General features: G+C 34.5%; 2 protein-coding genes and 1 pseudogene across 4 annotated transcripts; 1 reads left to right on the top strand and 2 right to left on the bottom strand.

Moving 5' to 3' along the window:
• Nucleotides 1–1,146: 1,146 nt before the first annotated feature.
• Nucleotides 1,147–3,392, bottom strand: LOC143597412 (prohibitin-3, mitochondrial-like; annotated as a pseudogene).
• A 6,682-nt stretch (nucleotides 3,393–10,074) lies between these two features.
• Nucleotides 10,075–16,673, top strand: LOC143597416 (lysine histidine transporter 1-like). The gene is made up of 8 exons (XM_077075923.1): nucleotides 10,075–10,136; nucleotides 12,640–12,797; nucleotides 13,636–14,022; nucleotides 14,949–15,342; nucleotides 15,444–15,549; nucleotides 16,049–16,140; nucleotides 16,207–16,275; nucleotides 16,366–16,673. The coding sequence occupies exons 1-8, from the start codon at nucleotides 10,080–10,082 to the stop codon at nucleotides 16,462–16,464; spliced, it is 1,362 nt and encodes a 453-aa protein (XP_076932038.1). The 5' UTR covers nucleotides 10,075–10,079; the 3' UTR covers nucleotides 16,465–16,673.
• A 1,190-nt stretch (nucleotides 16,674–17,863) lies between these two features.
• LOC143597414 (transcription factor GTE9-like) lies at nucleotides 17,864–22,376 on the bottom strand. 3 transcript variants are annotated; one of them, XM_077075920.1, is made up of 11 exons: nucleotides 22,319–22,376; nucleotides 20,650–22,156; nucleotides 20,502–20,550; nucleotides 20,266–20,397; nucleotides 19,912–19,988; nucleotides 19,102–19,162; nucleotides 18,917–19,000; nucleotides 18,729–18,829; nucleotides 18,513–18,570; nucleotides 18,286–18,416; nucleotides 17,864–18,221 (listed from the first exon to the last, which is right to left on the bottom strand). In XM_077075920.1, the coding sequence occupies exons 2-11, from the start codon at nucleotides 21,844–21,846 to the stop codon at nucleotides 17,934–17,936; spliced, it is 2,178 nt and encodes a 725-aa protein (XP_076932035.1). In that variant the 5' UTR covers nucleotides 21,847–22,156; nucleotides 22,319–22,376; the 3' UTR covers nucleotides 17,864–17,933. The 3 variants fall into 3 exon arrangements, with proteins under 3 accessions (XP_076932035.1, XP_076932036.1, XP_076932037.1); XM_077075921.1 differs by having other exon boundaries at nucleotides 20,650–21,868; nucleotides 22,319–22,369; XM_077075922.1 differs by lacking the exon at nucleotides 22,319–22,376 and adding an exon at nucleotides 22,203–22,259 and having other exon boundaries at nucleotides 20,650–21,868.
• Nucleotides 22,377–23,093: the final 717 nt, after the last annotated feature.

Genomic DNA, 23,093 nt, shown 5'->3' with positions numbered 1-23,093 from the left:
TTAATAAAGGGAAGTGTGAAACATGTATGCAAAAGGTAATAGAACGCATATTAAGAGAAAATAGCGCGTATCATTATTCATAATGGCTTAAAAAGCCTTGATTACAAACTTGACAACCTTTACATGAAACATTTTCTAAGTTGTGCTGCGTTCCATGTGCGCGGGATCTTCTTTCCATTTAAATCTTTTAAAGCGTATAGACGTAGATCGTATACAAGGTAAGTCGATCCACGCTTCTTCAGCACCCATAATTAACACTTTTAAAATTTAAAAGCAAAGTTTACATTTCCAATTACATACACAACTTGCCATAATTTCGTCACCAAATCAATTAACATTCATTTAATGAAATACATTACTAAGAAAACATCTACACACCACAAGAATTATCAAACACATGTGATTATGTGGACTCATGCATGTGATGATGTGAACATGCCATACGTAATCACGTGAACTTCTAATCTCCAAAAGCCTTAAGTTTTAAGTTGAAAATCACAAACATGATCACACAACAAATATCAAATTTATATGTAAAATTGATTAAAAAATAAATAGAGTAAATTGCGGTTTTCGTCTCTGTGGTTTGTTCAAAACTGCGATTTTTGTCCAATAGTTTTAAATTTGTGATTTTCGTCCATGTGGTTTAATTTCACTTGCAATTAAACCCGATCTCATTAACCTCGTTAAGTCTAGCCATTAAAGCCATCAGCGTGCCCCTCTCACATGAGGTGCAATTTTGTCCCTTTTTTTTTCCAAATACACCCCAACCCCTCACGTGAGTGGGCTTGCGAATTAGGTCTAGGTTTTATTTGGGGAGAAAAATTACAAAAATGTCCCTCATTTGAGGAGCACGCTGATGAGTTTTAACGACCAAACTTAACAGGGATAGTGGGATCGGGTTTATCTGCAAGTAAAATTAAACCACAAAGACGAAAATTGTAAATTTGAAACTGTTAGACTAAAATCGCTACCGCATGGACGAAAACATTGTAACAACTATAAGAAAAATACATTAATTATCAGTTTCAGATTGTAACAACTAGATGACTCATTCAAAACCTAACCTAATACAAACTCTATAGAAGATTCATATTTATTAAACCACTACTAATCCCTTGCAGGCTTATTCAAATTAGCTGATCTAACACGCGTTCATATCATCTGCGCGCTGCTTAACGAGAAGGATTAATCCCTAAAAGCATCCGGCTATCGCTACCGGAAGATAAGTCACACTATTACTCTTTCCCAATGTTGCAGATATCTCCCTAGAAGCCTCAATCATCCTAAGTTCAATCAACCCATTGCCTGCAGCCGCAGTCGCCTCAGATATCAGCTTAGCAGACTCACTCTCTCCTTGCGCCCTAATAATCGCTGCCCGTTGTTCTTGCTCCGCCTTAGCCACCACATACCTGGATCTCTCTGCCTCCTGCTGTGCCACCTGCTTCTGCTCAACCGCCTTTGAGAACTCTGGCCGTATCCTAAGTGTGTGATCGCAACGTCATCTAGCACAATGTTGAAATCACGAGCCCTGCGGATTAAGCTCTCGCGAATTAAGGCTGAAACTTGATTACGCTCGGTGAGAAGTTGCTCCGCATTGAATTGAGCTACAACGGCCTTCAGTACCTCGTTACCTGTTAGAAAATTATTATTATTATGTGTTAGGGTTTGTTAGTATGACGTTGTTTATAGTAATGTTATGACATAAAGATCTATGAATCTAACACTACTTTTTATTTATTAGTATGTGTTATGGCTTGTTAGTGTGGCAGCCTTGATCAGTATCTTGTTACCTGTTAGAAATTGTTATTAGTTTAGGTTTATTAGTATTATGTGTTACGGTTTGTTAGTAACATATTTATAAATTATAATTAATAATGAACTATATGTATGCATGTAAATAAACCGAACGAATATGAATGGGGTGTGTTCGTTTCTTGATTATTAACCAAATACGTATACGAACATAACGATGAACATATAATCGAACAAATTTTTATGTTCATGTTTGTTCACTAGGAAAACCGGCATGTTCCCTATTTGTTCATTTAAAACCTAAACCGGCAGTTCAGGAACGTAAACAAACAAAAACATATAACTTAAACGAACACGATAGAACAAACATAAAAGAACACAAAGGAACATATAATTTAAACGAGTCCCTTTTATGTTTATATTTGCATAACTATAAAATACTTAGGTATACTAAAATCTAATGATACGAATAAAATAGACGGTCATGAACATATATGAACGAATAAAACGTGTGTTTCATGATCGTTCTTTAACTAATATTAGTGGCGTAGCTTAGTTGGGGCCAGGGGTGGCCCCGACCCCTCCGTTTTTTTCGCTCGATGATGTAAAATTATCCTTTTCCGGCCGGCCGAAAATTTTATACATAGTGTAACCAATTCCGACAAAAAATTTAAGCCTGGCCCCCTCCGTTTTTCGCTCGGTAGTGTACATTAATCCTTTTTGGCCGGAAATTTTTATACATAGCGTAAATTTACACATTTTCCGACCGAAATTTTGAGCCCGGGCCCTCCGTTTTTTTCGCTCGGTAGTGTAAATTTATTTTTTTTCGGCCGGAATTGTTTATACATAGTGTAAATATACCCGTTTCCAACCGAATTTTGAAACCCCCCCCCAGCTTATGAATTGTTATACATATTGAGTCCGGCCCCCTCGACGTATTATCCAAGCTTCGCCACTGACTAACATGATAGAACAAACATAAATGAACATAACTTTCCAAACATAACCAGGTATACATATGCATGCATATATTTATGTTTATAATATTATATATTTTTAAACGAACGAACATAAATGAATGCACATTAAACATACTGTCCTATCCTGAACATGCACGAACAAACAAACAAAACGTGTGTTCATGTTCGTTCATTTACTAAACAAAATAATTTCGGACATTACCGATGGACGGTGAGAACCTTCTCGTCATACTCAACGCCGAGGGTTTTAAAAATATACCGACAACTGGGCAACATCCAGTCTCGAGAGAACACGTAGCGTAAGATTAACCATCTGAAGGTCTTTGGTGCCAGATATCGATGAGAACGTGTGATGTCTGGTACGTATATCGAATATATAGGGTGTTTGGATCAATGGGATGAGGAAAATGGGAACCTTCACCTACTGTATCGTCAAGAACACCGCGAAAGCGGTCGAATAGGACGGCGCGTTCGCCGCCGTCCACGGTGTAGAAGGCGGACTCGGCGGCGATGGCGGCTCCGAGACCGACGGTGGCGCGTGTTAGGTTGGTTAGGAGCTTTACGGCGGCTTGTTTGGGTCCCATATTTTACGGTTGGATTTGGAGGAAGCAGTTAACTGGTGAACTGGAGTGGAGTGGAGTGGTGGTTAGATATAAAATAATATAAGATTGAATAATATTATAGAGTGATTGTGTTTATAACAAATAAGCCCAACTAAAGTAGATTCTAAGCCCAATGGAATGAGTTTTGAGTTTTGACACATGTTGTATATGGTCATATGTAGAGGTGCACAAACAGTTTAAAAGTTAAAACCGGTTTGAGTTAATACTGATTTGGTTTGGTTAAATAAAGTCAAAACTGGTTTACAATCAGTCTTGGTTCGGGTTAAAATCGGTTTCTTATCATGTTGCCATCAGTTTCGGTTCAGTTTTTGATCGGTTTCGGTTTGGTTAACCAGCTTTGGTGAAGAAAATTACAAACCGGTTCAGAACCTATGGTTTCAATCGGTTCCGAACCGGTTTCTACATAAAGGTTCAAACCGGTTCGGTTTCAGTTCGGTTTTCAGGTCGGTTCGCTTAATCGGTTTATTTGCCCACCTCTAGTCATATGGGTCAAGTAAGTATTAGTTGGATATACTGTACCTGTCGAGATTCCAAATATTTTTTTTATTTTTTTAACGGCCAACAAACAGAGAATTGCTTAAGTACTCCGTACGGGGTAAACCAATGGCAAAAGGTCACCGCCAGCTATCCCAACTCAGCCGTACGGAGCCCTTATGCGCCTCTAAGTTATCTTCAGTTCTGGGGAAAACCCACCCGCCAGAAGGCCCACTAGTGGTAAAATCTGGACGCCCTCAAGATCGAATTTGAGATTACAAATATCACAGTCTTCCTTCATTCAGCCACCCATAATCCTGGGTTTCCATTTAAAAAAACTTATTTCATACCATTAGACCATATTGTTTAGATAATAAATTTTTGAAATATATTTTTTTACTATTTAATTTTAAAAAATATATTATGCAGAGAGATTAGAAATACAAATATATAGACTTAAAATTAGTGAATTAGTAAATTAAGATGATGGCAATTTGGTGTATTTAAAAGGGAAGGTATATGTTGGTGTTCAACTATAAGTCAGCCCGTTTAGAAAGTGTGATGGATAAGATAAAATGGTGGGTTTAAAGTGTGGAATAGATTGAGGATGTTCACGATGTCTTGAGAGGATTGGCAAGGGTTTAGAATATAACTTTTTTACGACGTTATTTGTTCTTGCTTGGGTGGTTGTACGGGTGGTGTCAGGGCCGGCTTCGAGAAAGCAAAAAAAATTTGGGGCCGAAGGCGAAATTTTTTTTAGGCCTTAATTAAAAAGGAGTATTTTGTTGGTCTAAACAATTAATTTTTATATGGGTATACCTGGTTATAATTTGGATTGTGTAAAAAACTTTTTTTATAAAAATAAGATTAAACATGTCTCAAATGAGACTAGAATCCATAATCTTTTGGCTGAGAGACTCATTTGTCACTAGACCAAGCTAATGGTTATGTAATTAAGTTTAAATATTAAATATACATATTGTTTTTAATAAAAATAAATATAATTAAATAAAAATTGGGCCTAACTTAGTGTAGTGTCGGGCCTGTGACCGTTCGACCACCCTGCCACCCCTATAGGCAGGCCCTGGGTGGTGCAAGTGTAGTTTATTGATGGACTCGTTTTTAAATTAATAAGATTATTTGTTATTTGTTCAGAAAATATAGTGTATTAGTAAGTTATTAAATACGTATTAAAAGCCAAGTTGGAAAGTTTGGAACTTCCAAATTTGGCCACAAAAAGTTTAAAAAATAACTTGAAAAGTTGTAAACTTATAAAATTAACCACCAAAGTTATTTATTTGTTCTTTAAACTTTAGCCATCAAACTTTCATGCGTACACACTTTTTGGTACTAGGCATTTAGCACTTCAACTAAGCCACAATAAATTTTTTTGACAAAACTGTAACAAACCAAACCGAACCGATACTGACCTAGTTAGCTCCCTGCCCCGTCACAACACATCGATTTAAAACATCAACAAAGAGAGGGTTTGAATCCTCTCATGTTTCAGCGTAAGCATTAGTGTTCCTTCGCGAGTTAAGTTCAAGCTGCTACAACGCACCAGGTCTCCAACTTGCTCTATAATCAAAAATAAAAAAAGAAAAAAAAACATATTTACGGGTAAATCGGGTATACATGTCTAGGATAAACGATCTATCACCTAATATCATACCAAGATGTCTTAGATTTGCCCACTAGGTTCAGATTCGTTTGCTCACTAATTATCAGGTAGCTGGAAAAAAGAGTGTTTTATAAAGGGGCTAAACCGGATTGAAAGGGTCTAGAGATGAAAGGATATTTTTTGTTAAAGTTGGTTTGTGTAGAGGTAAAAACAATAATTTTTAATTTTTTTATCGGTTGAAAACAGTGATATTAGTTGAAATATTATAAAAAAAACTTTTAAAAATATAAGCATAAAAGGGTGTGAATTTATATTTTTTGAATGGGCCCCACCTCTCATGTCCAGATAGGGTTTGTATTCCTATACGACACACATTTGGGCGTCTCTCACTTATGATCAAATGTTCATAGAATATCTATACGGACCATCCAAATAAGTCCTTATAGATATTCTAAGAACCTTTGCGGTTTGTATCATGGACTTATGAAGGTACCAAGCTCGTATGAATTAAAACTAAAGCACAATTAGAAGTTATATATGTGATTAAATCTATATCTATATCTATAATATACAACTATACGATAATAACGTAGGGTTTGCAGAGGAAAAACCCAAAAGCAGCTGACTTGCCTTTTTTAAAGTCATTGGCCATTTGGCCTTACATCATATAGGTTGACAACGTAATCACCTTTTCATTATGCTTTCAAATTATAAACAAGATTTTCTTCATTTCACACTAATGATATTTTTTTGTGATTTGGAATATATATGTGGTAGCTTGACTAAAAAATCAATAACGCGACGTCATTGTCATATAAGCATAAGGGCTTTTACTAATTTTTTTTTATAAAAAACATGTAATAGTTTAACTAACACCCAAATAATTATATAATCTTCTTTTTAGACCAAGCGTAGTGCAGGCCTTATAAAGGCGTTATGGGTTAAAACGCCGAAGCCCCCCCCCCCCCCCCCCCCGGCATTATGGCTTATTTTTTTTTGGCGTTTTGTACATAACGCGCATGGAAGGCAAAATAAAAATAATAAAGTAATAAAGTTATGGCTTTATTGAGGCTTTATGACTACACTCTGTTTTTGTATAAAACCATAACTCTGACTGGGCGCCACGTGTCGCATAATGCCTGGGGTGAAACTTTATGACTACACATGGTCTTATATAAAAATTACAAAAAAAACATTTGTTTTGATTGGTTATAGATGAGCGAGCCCTACACCCCTTGCCATTCGCGTCGTTACCTGATCAACGCCTACTCTAGTCTAACTTCAATTTATTTAATAATCGAGCGCATGCCTTTGTTTCAAACAATGATCTTGATCAAGGCCGGCCATGGCATATGGCGGGGTAGTCGACGGCTATAGGCCCCGACTACCCGCTAGGCCCGGAATTTTTTTTTAAAATTATATGTATTTTGATGAGAAACTATATCTATATTTAATGTTTTAACACAATTACATAACAAGTAACTTGTTCTAGTGGCAAAGGGGTATGGCTCTCAACCAAAAAGTTGTGGGTTCTAGCCTCATTTTTAAACATGTTTTAGCCTATATTTATACATTAGTTTTTTAAACAACCCAAATTATAACCAAAGAAGCCAATTTAAAAATTAAATTGTTTAAACCCAACAAAATACTCTTATTTACTTTAGGTCCAAAATGTTTTTCGCCTTCGGCCCAATTTTTTTTTTCAATTCTCGGAGCCGGCCCTGATCTTGATTACACTCGTAAGGTGGGAATAGCATATTATTTATATAAATACTTAAATAATATATTATTTAAGATAATTTATAATTATATAACAAATAAATATATAAAACGAGTGTGTCCCGATGTGACCCATTTAAAAGATTCGTTGGTCGTTAATAAAAGCTGAATTCAAGCTTTTAATTTACTCTGAAGTTGAACTAACATTTGTTAAGTTAAACGAGTTAAACTCTAACTAAATTAAATTCGACTCAACTCTTCTACATAATTACACCCTTCATTTTCTTAGTCCTTTGATTTAACTATATATGAAAATTCCCTAAAGCATTCACAGCCCATTCCCTACCATATATTCATATATATCATATAATTACACTAAAAAATATTGTATTTTCTTTCTCTTGTTTAATTAAATAATAATTTTTATACATTTATCATTATATTTTCTCTCTCTCTCTCTCTCTCTCTCTCAACTACTTTTAGAAAATATTATACAGTATGTACAGTGAAACCCTAAATTTAACTTTCTCATATAACATTTTCTCTCTCCTTTACTCACAATTACTCATAATTATACCATATAATTTACAAAACCCCCTCACATAAATATAGGAAATATGCTGAGAATGTTGAACCTTATAAATTTAGCTATATGTCTATATCACAAGTTCACAACATTACAAGTGTACAACACCCTACAAAAAATTCAATTAGCATATAAAATATAAAAAACAGAAGTAAAACATTCTTGTTGTTTTTGTCAAGTTATGTCAATTTTTTACAAAATTGAATGTCGACAAATAGAGTTTAAAAAGGTAACGCAAACAAAAACATGACAACAACTATATATTTAAAAGTCAAAGTCGTCTCTCAAATTTGCCTTAATTTCTAGCTGGCTTCCTTTATGCTTGTATCATGATACTACCCCACTACACTAAATTCTAAAGTCTGCACTTGTATCTCCAAATTCCTATTGTACTCATTATATTTAATATTACATATTTGAGGAAAATTAACAAATAAATAAAATTAACGTGTTAAACGTTCTTTAAAATGTTTTTTGCTTCTTTAAAATGTTTTTTTGCTTCTTCAAGTAAAGTAAGGGGATGTTTGAGATTGCTTATTTAAAATGTTTTTTGTTTTTTGGATATGCAAAATGTCCAAAATGTTTGGAGGGGCATTTTGGACATTTTGCCTCTCCAAAAAGCAAAAGGTATTTTAAAGACGCAATCCCAAACATGCACTAATTATGTATTACTCTATGATGTAATTACGTAATTACTCTACTTGATTATAATATTTAGCATGTTAATTTCATTTGTGTTTGTCCAAAACCATGTAATTATATATACAAGTGAAGTAATTATGTATTACTCTATGATGTAATTACATAAAATTAACGTGCAAAAAGATGTATTCTTGATGTCACTCGTCATTTTTGTAATTGAGCAATGCTTGTTATAAATAATTTCTCATCTTTCAAATCGTCCTACACAATGTTTTAATAACCGTTATTTTACTCGTATCGGATTTAGTTCAAAAATAGTATAACCGGTTGAACCGGAACATACCGGGAGGTTCAACCGGGTTGAATAATTACCTTGTAATCCATATATATACAATTACAACTCAAAAAATAACCCAAAAGTACATTAATAAAAATCAAAGTTGAATCAAATATCACACATGAACAATGGTTGAGTCATATGAAAAGTTTATACTTTGTATACAAAATTAGTCAATTACAAAAGATGTTATTAAACCAACATTCGATTTGCATGATACAAAATTAGTTGATTAATGAATCGCCTTTTACCTCGTGTACTCGTTTCACTTTTATCCGCTATGTTAAAAGTCATTTTTAAAAAAATATGAGTCGCAAAATGTATCAAAAATCATTTGGATTTAAAACCGGTTTGCCGGTTTAAACCGGTATTTTAAAAACCAACGGTATGATGTTCTAGCAAACTGTTCAAAAATATCTGGCTTTAACTATCAGTTGTCTTGCGAAAATCTGGTATAACCGGTTGCGTATCAGTTTTAAAACATTGGTCCTACATCCCCCCCCCCCCCCCCTCTCCCCCCAAAAAAAATAAAAAAGATGGCTTGAATGGCCTCACTTTTCTCCTTGAATAAATATGAACATTTAAAAATTACAAAAGAAAATGATTCAATTTCAAGCGCCTGTCACATTATAAAGAAATGAAATCTATGACAACGAATAAGTCAAACTTCTACATAGATATTTTTAGTTTAATCCCCGCTTGTACGAGTTAAACAACGAGCCAACAAGATTTAATTAGATTAAATAGAATTATATGAAAAACAATGTTTTTTTTATAAGATGGGAAGTGAAAATAAAAATTAACTTACGAAATATACAAACTTGAGTAATTATTATTAATTTACACTTTTAAACTATATTAATTATCTAAAAAAAATAGAGAGAAGTTACCTTAATTCAAAAACTTTAGAAACTTTAGAGTAATAATATAATTACACTGTTTGCATATGATCCTAACATGTGTTAATATAATCAACACAGTATAGTTTTTTGAAACGTGAAAACCAAACAAGTTCAATAATTTGGAGCCATAATATAATTAAAATGAGTTTCACTTATGATATCCAAGAAATTGCTTTTATATTCAATATTTAATTTCCGTTAAAAATAAACTAATTATATTTATGACATTGAAGCTAGCCAATACCGATCGTTGACTAAATCAACCACATGGATCCCATGATTCCAGGGCTTCCTGGATACAGCTAACCACAAATACAATTGACTACCAATTGTATGTTCAATTACAATGAACATATCTTTCTCTATAAATATACACACATATATACACTCACCAAAACTTCAAACCTCACTCCTTTAGATTGGTTTTTGTTTATGTCACAATGGTTAGTGATGGCACCATGACTAGCACACAAAACCAACAATATGCCGCCGACAAGGTATCGCGATCGCTTCTTTAAGTAACATAGTTGTTTGTGTTCATTGATGTTTTATAAGTTTCTGAGTTATTATATATGTTATATGTTGCCTCTTGTATTTGCATCTTCATCTTTATATGTATAAGCCACCATCTTAATTATTTGATACAAATTTCTGGGCTAAATGACTCCATACACTATATTATATATAATAGTGTGTTTTGTCCTTTTTGTACATGTTAAAAGTATTATTTGATCTTTGTACAACAATATTTTACTAGACTCATCTTAAAATACTAAAATTTTTATAATTACTTGGAAAAATATAAAACTACTTGGTTAATAATTTTCTTTTTTATTATTAAAAATAAATCAAGTGATGGAAATAATAAATTAATAACCCATCTTTTTTTTATATCTTAAAAGTGTTATTCGAATATTCGATAATTACCACTTTATAAAACAACTAGTTTTTATCCCCCGTATTACGGGGGTCGTGTTTCTTTTTCGTGTCTAATATTCATATTTTTTTTTTTGCATTTTTATTTTATGTATTATAAAAAAGTTAATAATATACTTAGGGTTTGATGATTAAATAGTTCACAAATAAATGACATGATATTTTTTTTACCATAAAAATGTTTCTTATTATAAAAAATACATTTTTCTTAAAAAATTGGATATTAATATTTAGTATATCCCTACTTTATAAGATTTGCATATCAAATACTTGATGAGATTTATTTTTAAAACAATGAGATGTTATAACTCGTTTTAAGGTAATCTAGGTATGGTGAGACTCATAACGTGAATTCGGGTCAAATGCACTTGAAGTCTTCATTTACAAATAAAACAATATGATAGCTTGAGTAAATGTGAGAAACAATCATAAAGCTTTTAAATGTTTCGTTTATTTACAGAGGTTGTTTTATATTATTTGTTTCTAATATTTATTTATGTTTTGAATTTTTATTTTTATTATTGTATGAAAGTTAATAATATACTTATGGTTTGATGATAAATTATTTCACAAATAAATGAGATGTTATAACCCGGTTTAAAAGCTATATGGTTTGATGAGACCTAATACCCGTTTATTTTTTTTACTATAAAATTGGTTTTTTAATTATAAATAGTATATATCTTTTTAAAATAAATCATATTTTAATTTTAGTATATCCCTACTTTATAGGATTTTTATATCAAATATTTGGTGAGATTGGTTTTTAATTTAGTGAGATGTTATAACCCGTTTAAAAATATATGAGTTTGATTAGACCCATACCCATGAATTCGGGTCAAATGCATGGGAAACATTAATTTAAAAATCAAGGAAATCTGGTGACTCCAAAAAAATGGGGAGCGACCACATCGCGACACGTAGAATTTTTGTGTTTTCGTTTTTATATATTATAGATAGATATATTGCTAGAATCATCTTAAAATCCTAATATTTTAATATTACTTGGAAAAATATAAAACTACTTAGTCATGGACACGTCCTTTAATACCCCTACACCACACACTCAATTGCATGGACACCACAAGTTGATTCTTGAACAATCAATTAGAAGACTTTTAAGTTTAACACAAAATTATTTTTAATATAAACCAAATAAAAATCATATAAATATTTATATATTTTTTATTTATAATAAATAACTCAGTTATTTAATCTCTTATTATACTTTTATCTTTTTTTCATTATCAGATTTGTTATAGTTCTTTATATAAAATTTGAAATTGTATTAAACATGTGACACGTCAATGATCATTTACCCACGTCAATGATCATTTACCCTCTGATGTAACATCCGAGGGTATAATGGCACGATTTTATTTGTGGTTCTCTAATAGGAACCGCAAAGTTAATATCAATTGGTTGGTATGATTATAAAATCCAGTTTTATCAATGTAAATGCTTTTTTCTGGGGCTAGTTTCTTGCTAGACGGTGTTTTAAAATCCAGTTTTATCATTTATTTTTTTATCAAAAACCACTCTCTCTTTTACACACTCTTTCAACTATTCATACAAGTAGGGACACAACCGAGCAACGTTAGTCATGAGTTGCTTGAGATTGAATCAATAGAAAAACTTGAAACGAGCCGAGCTTTTCTGAGATCATGCTCGAGCTCGAGTACCAAATAAAGCTCATGTAGTTATTAAGTTCGACCTCGAGACTTGCATATTGTAGAGCTTTACCTATGTATTAATTTCGCATCACACAACCGAGCTTGAACCGAGCTTTGGCTCGATTGTGGTACTACATTAGCTCGAGCCGAGTTTAGGGTCGTCTAAGATTACTCTTAAAATATAAAAATATAATTAAAAACATATATAACATAAATAATAAAGTAATAAACAAGCTGAGCCTGAACTTGTAAAAACAACTTACAAGTCAAGCTCAAACTTTAGGGAAAAAAACTTCAAACAAGCCAAGCTCGAGCTTAAGCTCTCGTAAGTCAAACCAAGCCGAACTCGAGCCTAGTTGAGCACGCTAACAGTAACATTCGGAATGAACAGGTCGACAACAGAACCGAGAAGGAGAAAGCCATCGACGCGTGGCTTCCGATCACATCATCCCGAAACGCAAAATGGTGGTACTCCGCTTTCCACAACGTCACCGCCATGGTCGGTGCTGGCGTCCTCAGTCTCCCGTACGCCATGTCAGAACTCGGCTGGTCAGTCCCTTCACTTTCCCCTTAAATACTGAAATTTTGGACATCCAAATTTTGAATGTCCAAAATTTCAGATATTTTGAATTCGAATATCCTAACGGCTATTCGAATTCTAAAAAAATATTTATCATGTACTAACTTTTTAAAATATATTTAAAAATCTTAAAAAAAAATATTTCAAATATCCGAAAATTTAAACAGTAAGTGACTGAAGTGAGTGCAGTGGCGAAGCTTGGACATACACGTCGAAGAGGCCGGACTTAATATGTATAAAAAAATCATAAACTAGAGAGGGGTGAGCTCATTATTTCGGTCGGAAACGGGTAAATTTACACTATATATAAAAAATTTCGAACAAAAAAGGATAATTTTACAGTACCGAGCATAAAAATGGAGGGGCCGGGCTCAAAATTTTCGGGTCGGATCGGGTAAATTTACACTGTTTAAAAATTTTCGGCCGAAAAAGGATAAATTTACCCTTCCGAGCGAAAAACGGAGGGTGTCGGGCGGTCAGAAACAGGTAAATCTACACTATGTATAAAAATTTTCGGCCGAAAAAGAATAAATTTACACCTTACACCACCGAGCAAAAAAACAGAGGGGGGTTGGGGGGGCCTCGAAAGTTCGGTCGGAAACGGGTAAATTTACACTATGTTTAAAAATTTTCGGCCGAAAAAGGATAAATTTACCCTACGGAGAAACATGTAAATTTACACTATGTATAAAAATTTCTGCCGAAAAAGAATAAATTTACACCGCCGAGAAAAAAACAGAGGGGGCCGGGGCCACCCATGGCCCAAACTAAGCTACACCACTGAGTGAGTGTTTACGCAATTTTCAGGGGACCCGGTGTTGCCGTGCTAGTAATATCATGGATAGTAACTTTATACACATTATGGCAAATGGTAGAGATGCATGAAATGGTTCCTGGTAAAAGATTTGACAGATATCATGAGTTAGGACAACATGCTTTTGGTCAAAAGTTAGGCCTTTATATTGTGGTTCCACAGCAGTTGATTGTGGAAGTTAGTGTGTGTATCATTTATATGGTCACTGGAGGGAAATCATTATATAAGTTTCATCACTTAGTTTGTGGAGATCACTGCAAGGATATTAAACTTACTTATTTTATAATGATCTTTGCCTCGGTTCATTTTGTTCTTTCGCATCTACCGAACTTTAATTCCATCGCTGGTGTCTCGTTGGCTGCAGCCGTCATGTCTCTCAGGTAAAACTAGGCCTTGTTCGTGTTCGTTTGTTAAGGTTTTATAGGATAAGTGGATGGTTCGTTCATGAAGGAAATAAACTTGTTCATGAACGGTTCACAAACATAAACGAACACAAAAATTGTTTATTTGATTTGGCTAATCGAGAACGATCAGTGTTTGTGTTTTTTTTAACATCCATATTCATATGTTATACAAAGCAATCGCATAATACTTGTATATATATACTTTTTATTGTTAATAAATTTTCGAGTGAACTGCGGTTTTCGTCCCTTTCGTTTGCCCAAATTTGCAGTTTTAGTCCAATAATTTCAAATTTGCAATTTACGTCCATGTGTTTTCATTTCACTTGCAATTAAACCCGATCCCACTAACCCCGTTAAGTCTGGTCGTTAAACCCATTCTTGTGCCCTTCACGTGAGGGGCAGTTTGTCATTTTTTTCCCCAAATAAACCCCAACCGTAATCCGCGTCGCCTCACGGGAGGGTTGGGGTGTATTTGGATAAATAAAAGGACAAAACTGAGGGGCACACTGATGGGTTTAATGATCAGGCTTAATGACGTTAGTGTAGTTGCGTTTAATTGCAAGTGAAATGAAACCATGGGGACGAAAATCGCAAATTTGAATCTATTGGACTAAAACTGCAAAGTTGAACAAACCATATGGACGAAAACTGCAGTTTACTCTAAATTTTCATAAATGTATATCATAAGATCAGAAAAGTCATTAAAAATCTAAGTAACCTTTATTGAACAAGCATTAACGAAAATAAACGAATGCAAAAGAACACAGTTGACATGGCCTTTGTTCTTGTTGGTTCATTTACTTCTTTGTTAATGTCTGTTCATTTATTAAACAAACGAACATGAAAAGATTTTAACTTTCAATGATTACTGGTTTAACTATTTTATTTTGTTTACAATGTAGTTACTCTACTATTGCTTGGACAGCAGCCCTAGGAAAGGGTGTGAAACCGAATGTAGAATACGGTTACAAAGCTAAGAGTACATCTGGGACCATGTTTAACTTCTTTAGCGCGTTAGGTGACGTGGCATTTGCATACGCGGGACACAATGTGGTGTTGGAGATTCAAGCGACGATCCCATCAACACCTGAGAAGCCTTCGAAAGGTCCTATGTGGAAGGGTGTTATTGTTGCATACATAGTAATTGCATTGTGTTATTTTCCGGTTGCACTTGTTGGATACTATATATTTGGAAATGGGGTTGATGATAATATTCTTCTTACTTTGAATAAGCCAACTTGGTTGATTGGCATGGCTAATTTGTTCGTTGTGGTTCACGTTATCGGTAGTTACCAGGTTAGTAGTTGTTACATTCGTTAATGTAGTCGTTTACACAGTCGTTATTAATATTATAATATGGTATGATCTGATATGAAATTGTTGTTTTTGTTATGTAGATCTATGCAATGCCGGTGTTTGATATGATTGAAACCGTGTTGGTAAAGAAGTTGAACTTTGCGCCTAGTTTCATGCTTCGGTTTATCACGAGGAATTTGTATGTTGGTAAGCAAGCAAATTAGTTAGGTAACGGGTATATATAAGCAGTGTTGAAAATCCCGACTAGGCGCGAATAATCGCCAATCCTCACTTCACTGATTAATTTTGGGCTAATCGACCAATTAATCAGTCAGTGGTAATATCCGGCCAAAATCAGGATTAATCGGACTTAATTGGCTTTTTCTGATGAGGTTCCGACCAAAATCAGTGATTTCCAGCGAGATTCCAGCGAAAATCAACAGTATGCAGCGAGATTTCAATCAAAATGTGTTTGTGTTTGTGTGTTGTGTATGTATAAAAATGAAAATTACATATAAAAATGTGGGTGTGTGTATATAAAATTGAAAATTATACATTAAAGTCCGATCCAGTTAATCCCGATTAATAGCTACCCCCACCCCCACCCCCACCCCACCCCCCCCCCACCCCCCGACTAGCGATTTTTACAACACTAGGTAGAAGCACTTTAATAACCAATTAAATAATATGTTGATCCGGTTTGCAGCGATTACAATGTTCATCGGCATTTGCTTCCCTTTCTTCGGTGGATTACTTGGATTCTTCGGAGGGTTTGCATTCGCGCCAACAACATATTTTGTAAGCAACTTATTCTTTGTTTAAACATCGGATTCATGGTTTCTTAATCTTGTTTTTTATGGTCAGTTGCCTTGCATCATGTGGCTTTCGATCTATAAACCTAAACGATGGAGTTTATCGTGGATTACCAATTGGGTATGTTCGATCTTCTTAAACATGCTAAACGAAACATTCTTTCTTGCTACATTTTGATCGGTTTTATTGACATAAATTTATAAATCTTAGATTTGCATTGTGCTTGGAGTTGCAATAATGGTGGTGTCACCTATTGGCGGGCTAAGATCGATCATTGTTCAAGCCAAAACCTATAAGTTTTTCTCGTAAGCATCAAGTTGCGTTTCGGATACTATACTAAAAGTTGCTCGGACTGGGAATGTCCTTGTACATGTTTACACTCGTGTTTGTAGATGTGATTCTACGTAGAAGTTATATCAGTTATATCCGGTTTTACTTACTACAAAACTCGGGTTTTTACCAGCTTTGCTTGTAATATATTTCGACATAAGAGGGAATATTAAAGGTCTTAGCTTTTACAAATTTGTCTAAGTATTATTATTTGTCTTAAGTGTTATTATTGATTGTGTATGATAAATTGATAACTGTAATGTTTTTTATCATTCATTTGCTACATAAATGTATAAATTTATTGACAATCTTACTTTCAAGTTAGGCCAGAAATTATTAATAATCTCAAATATGATAATAATCCTACCTGAAAAATAGTTGTCACAAGTTCCGCCTTTCACCTTTTCATTGAACATTTGTCAAAAAAAAAAACTTAACTCCGTTGAGTTTTTTTTTATTTCAAACTAATTATTTAGAGCTTTTAATCTGAAGATACAAATTGACTGATATAAAACTTAGTAACTTACCTCGAAACGATGTTTCATACGACTTGATTTTTGTTAATTGAAAGTTTAAGCATCTGAATTAAAGCACCGTGTCGTCTTTTAAAAGAACGTTTCTAGATTAGTTTTACATCAATCGAGTTGTACCCTAATTCCATATAAACTCTAAAAATTCAGTTTGAAATTCGAAAAAACCTTAACGACATTAAGTTTTTCTTGACATATGTCCAATGAATATAATTAGTGTGAAGAGAGACCCATGACAGCTATTTTACAAGGCATAATTATTATTGACCAACTAATAAAATTCTTTAAAACTCTTAAAACAGGCCATATAGATCCACTTTTTAACAGGTCGTGTTCAGATTAGCGTACTTTCTAAGTGAATCGTGTTTGGATTAACTCAAGAAAACAAGTCGTTCAGATTAGCGTACTTTCTAAGTGAATCGTGTTTGGATTAACTCAAGAAAACAAGTCGTCTCAACCATCAACCAAGAACCTATATTTTCCTATCGTGTTCGGAAACTGTACCATGTATAATTGAGTCGCATTTGCAAACAAGTTAAATATCTTAGGAACAAGTTACATATAAATGTGAACAGTTAAAAGAGTATCAATTAGTCGTCTACCGAAACTTCTTAAATGTCACGCACAAGTAACACAGCCAAGAAAACGAAACAGCTTAGGTCTCAGTTTAGGTCTCACCGTTACAACAATAAAATATAGAATCAACTAAACACAATCATTCACATATGCAGACATCAAAACCACATGATAATGAATGTTCATCATCATTCTATAACTTCACTTCTTTTTTTTTTACTTTTTTACTTTTTTGATTTTTTAACTGCTTTTTTGATTTTTTTCCCCAAGTTCCTAAGTAGGCTTAATTGGCCAGAAATCATTTCTATACATAACACATAACACTAATTATTCTTAAAACACCTAATCGATTTCGCCTTCTTCAACATCAGCGTTAACCTCATGACCTGGAACAACTGTTGGCGGTTCGAGCTCACCATCATCATCATCTTCATGTTCATCGTCCCTTTTCATGTACAGACCGAGCTGTTCCAAAGGATTGCTGGACCCAAAGTTAAAACTGCCTAGCGCGTCCAGTGACCCATGATCAGGGCTTGTTTCATCTGCTGAAATTGGCAGTTGCTCGGTCCTCATCATTTCCAAATCCTCAATAAACCGTGAAGTCTCATCAAGTTCAACCGTTTTTTCAATCTGTAAACAAACAATCTGTTAATAACCGATTCAACTCTGTTAATGTTATCATAATATAGAATACCTTCAATAAGGCTTGGCGAGCTGCTTCCCTCTCGAGGTCTCTCTTTCTCTTTGCCTCCAAAGCAGCTTCTGCTTCGGCTCGCCGTCTTGCGTTTTCTGCAGCCTCTGCTGCTGCTTGCAACCGAGCTTTTTCTGATTGTACATTAACAGGTTCATAATTTAATCAGCACGTTCACAGCCTCTTAAAATAATTGTATTAACAAAAAAAGAATTCAAACGAAATATAACCTTTTCTTTTCTGGTTTTCTAGCTCCTCTTTTTCTCGACGCAGCGTCTCAGGATCCCCCTGTAACAAGTTCATACATATCAGTTTTTCAAATCATTTAGATAGACCCACGCACTTGACCCATTTGATCATGTTTGAGATAGAAAACAACCCAAACCTTCAAATGTAAACGGGTCAAATTGCAACCTCTTAACTATAAATTACATTTTGTAACCAACCTGGTTGAGCGTCTTTTCTCGAGCCTTGAAAATTGTATCAGCGAATCGATTTTTTAAAACAGCAGCCCGGTATGATCCAGGTGAAACCGGAGCACTATCCCCTAAATCATGCAAACAAATGCGTTAGTGATAGCGAGAGAGTGATTAACTAAAAACAATTTTTACACACATGAATGTGTGATTCTCACCGTCATCTTTCTGGCTATCAGATTCAACAGAATTTGGTTTCTGTTGGGACATATGTTCAACTTGGTCCAACCCGCTAACTGACTCTGAATAGCATGCATAACAAACAACCAACCATAAGTAAAACAGCGAACTGTGAACAAACTGTGAAACATCTAAAATTTAATTTGTGTGAGTGGAAACCCACGATTATCGATTAAATCACTTGTGGCTGCCTTGTCCTCCAACTCTGCTCTAGCAGAATCATTCTGCAGATAAATAACCGAAACTGATATTACTAACATATAAAAAAAATGAATTCACCCAATGAAGATCCAAAAACATTGAATTAAATGTCCAAAATACCCGTCATAATAGACAGAATTAAATAGATACCATATTTATGAAAAGCAATTGACTTTGCCGCCTAGGCGCAATTTTCAGGCAAGTCAATGGTAAACCGACTCTTACTGGTCAAGGCGTTTTTTTAAGAGAAAAGTTTGTCTTTTGAATTTTTATTTTTAAGTTACTTTTAATTTCTTTGGATTGATCATTAACTGACTGATGACAATTACCTAAAACAATGGATTTAATTAATTTACTCTAATCTCTCTGTATATAATTATCGGCTATTCTGGTTTCTTATTGTTCACTATAACAATATGTTTCTTGTATATAGATTGCTATAAAATAACTTAAATTCTAATTAGCAATATTGGTATAAAGTAATTTGCTTTGGATATTTTGGGGTTTTGTGCTTCTGGTATTGGTTAATTTTTGGTATTTAAACTATGTTATTCAAATTTTGGTGGCTCTAAACTTTTAGTATTGGTTAATATTTGGTAATTAATTGGAACTAGAACTATGATATTCAAGTCTCAAGATATATAATATATTTAAAAAAAAAAATTTCGTTGCACGCTTTTTTTTCTCAAGCCCTCGCTTTTTTGCGCCTTGCGCCTAGGCAAGGCCTGTGCACCTAGCGCATTGATAACTATGATAGATACACAATAGGTACCTGTGGCAACTTTAATAGGCTAGAAGTTTTAACATCATCAGTTTGTCCATTTTCAGAAGCATTTCTAGAATTAGTACCTGCAGATATCATAATTACCAACTTATCATAGAGTATAACCATAGAAACAAAAGTTCATGCGTTCAGAACTCCTTAGATTCTTAGAAACAAAAGCAGATGTGACTACTAGTAAATCAAAATTGTACGGTTATCATGATAAACCCTTATTTTCAAAATTAGTAAAATCATATAAAGTGTTTGGAAGCAAGTCAAAATCCTGACAACAGCATACAGACAAGTTGACATTTTAGTGACTATACTTCTAATTTCATCATTATACTTCTAATAAAACTATACCACTTGATGTTCTTGATGCCGTCCCCAAGTCATTTTTCTTGCTTGTCCCATTTTCTTGTCCAGCTGGAGTATAGCTTGAAACAGGGGGCTCATTCCCCACTATATCAGCATCCTCATCCACAGGATCATTCCCTGTAATAAAAAAACACATACCAACCAACCAAGATTCATGATGAACTGTTGATTAACAGTTATTAAGTACACACAAACTTGACACTGAAAAAAGGACTATTAACCTCTATATAGTTGCATGGTTGAATTGCTAATTCCTGATTCATGTAGCAGCTGCAATCAATAAAGAAACATAGTTAGATTTCACTAGTTTTTCACCAGCAAATAAACGGTCGCCTATTGTTGCAATTTACAGTGTGGAAAATGGACAACCTCAATAACACAAGGTTCTGCTTTTGCATTGTTTTGTAGCTCACGCACATGATCATCTAACATCTTGCGTAATTTGAACAAGGTTTCATCGTTAAGATCATTAATATCAATTTCTATTTCATCTTCACCACCTTCATTCCCACCTGAGCTGTGTTGCCTCAAGAATTCAATGATATTATCTGGCAAATCTCCCAAATGAGCCTCCAATTCCCTGCTTAGATTATGCTTTTCTTCACTGGTCATAACCAACTTAACTGGATCCGGCAGCTGTGCTTGTTGTATTGAATCAATCTTTCGTTTCTTTGAATGAGGAACTGGCTTAACCAAATCAATCTCTTCATGAAGCAGATTCTGTTGAGGATTTTCAACCGGTAGTTTCTTTTCAATCGGCTTCCATCTTAGCTCAAAGAACTTGCTAAGAACATCTGCCATGATATGAACATCATTGCCAGGTGGATTATATGTCATGGCGTTAGAGAAGGTAAGCCTGACATCAGCAAGAAACTCAAGTGGACTTGAATATTTGCCTGAGCTAAGTTTTTCTTTAATCGTCCCAAAATCCATGGGATTCTTAATAACATTAAAGTAATCAGGGATCTTCAAAGCAACAACATCAACCGGTTTATTGAACACCCATCCATGTTGATGAGTCATCAGCTTCTTCAACAAATTTTCACACTGTTTCTTCAATATTGGACTGAAAGTCGCTGTCGAAGTTGAAGTTGACTCATTGGCAGACTGAAACCTTCCCAGAACACCTCGATTAAGAGCCTTAGACTTCTGATCAAATCTTTTCCCAGAACCAGAAGATTTCTTCCCGTTCGTTTGACGGGACGGTTGAACATTATTAGCAACAAAAACATCATTGGAAGCCGACATCGTAACGACATTACCCTTATCCACATCAACTCTCTTCTGAAACATCCTAAGTTGATCAAGTTCATTCCTCAACCGAATCAACAACTTCCTTTTCTCGACAGGCGCCAGCTTCGTCAAAGGAACAACTCGTACCGGTACACCAAACCCATCATGCAACGCCGAGCTTAACTTGATCCATTTCTGCCTATGCCCACTCGACTCATCATAACCAGACGCGTACATGTTATCCCGTCCCGAGCAACCAGATCCTTCCGACTCATCATTAGGAGGAATTAAACCACCGGAACACGCATCAGGAAACATGTTCTTCTTCAACATATTGATATCAAATATCAAAACCCTAGCCAAATTAAATCACAGATCCGTAATCAAATCCTTTAATCCTTTCACCAATTAATATCGCGCGGACTCAATTCTCAATTCGCCGAATACGCCTAAATTCTACAGGTTGTCATCATTTCATGTTCATACACCAATCCTTATAGATCTCAATCAATCACGTACAGGTTCAATATCATATAACCAATTAATACGTTCCTACGCAATATAGATTCTTCAAAAGCTCAAATCAAACCCTAATTCACCAATTTCTCCAATCAAACCCTAAATTCAACCATTCAAACACGTTCTTTCGAAATCAAACAAACAAAACGTAATAAATAACCTAACCTTACCGCAAATCACCTCTTCGAATCGTTAAATCAGCCAATTTCGTCGTTAAAAACCGATTGATATCCGCAAACAAGCCAATTGAACGTAACTGAAACACGAACCACGAACAATAACTCACCGGTAACGAGTATTAGCCTTACGAATCGAAGATCTGTAGTTCAATTGAAGCTAAAGAAGCGTGAAACTGAAAACCCTAGGTAATACGATTGAGGCGAAAAGAGGGATCTGAAACGAGAGGATTTGGGATTTGATCGTACGGTGGATATTAATATTATTATTATTAATAAATATAAGGTGAAATGAAATGAAATGAAATAATAATAATATAAAGAGAGTATAAGTGAGAGTTTTATACTTTTATTATTATAATATTATAATAAGTGGCTCTGAATAAATGATGGCCGTTGATTTACGCCGTCTTTAGAGTCAAAGGTGTGGATGAAAACAGATCACGTGATGTAAAGGCGGTGGCTTGCTCGGGAAACTACGGTATTATTATTTTGTGATTTGTGACCTTTAGTTATGGGTGTTTGTAAGTTTAGGGGTGTAGCTTATTATTGATACCGATTTGGCCCCTTGAGAATTGGATATGGACTAAAAACTTAGACGGTGTTAGTTTTTTCTGAGGTAAATTATTTGCATAATGCTAATCACATCTGCAAACACCGGTAGAAAAAGAGGTGGATCAAATTTCTGCAGTATGCAAGAAGGTGATTGTTTGTTTTTTAACGTCTTTAAATACTAAAATAAACTTGTGGTGGTGTATGAACGGTGGTATGGGTGGTGGACAGTGGTGATGGTAGACGGTGGTGGATAGTGGGTGGAGGTAGGTGGTGGTGTTTAACCCTGTGCAAACCTTATAAGATCTTAGAAGTTGATGAGCCAAGTCTGCA

This window comes from Bidens hawaiensis, unplaced genomic scaffold (genome assembly GCF_021521415.1).
Source record: "Bidens hawaiensis isolate Kalapana, Puna unplaced genomic scaffold, B.hawaiensis_p1.1 tig00048245_1, whole genome shotgun sequence".
Lineage (NCBI taxonomy): Eukaryota > Viridiplantae > Streptophyta > Magnoliopsida > Asterales > Asteraceae > Bidens > Bidens hawaiensis.
This window is presented reverse-complemented; position numbering and strand designations above follow the sequence as displayed.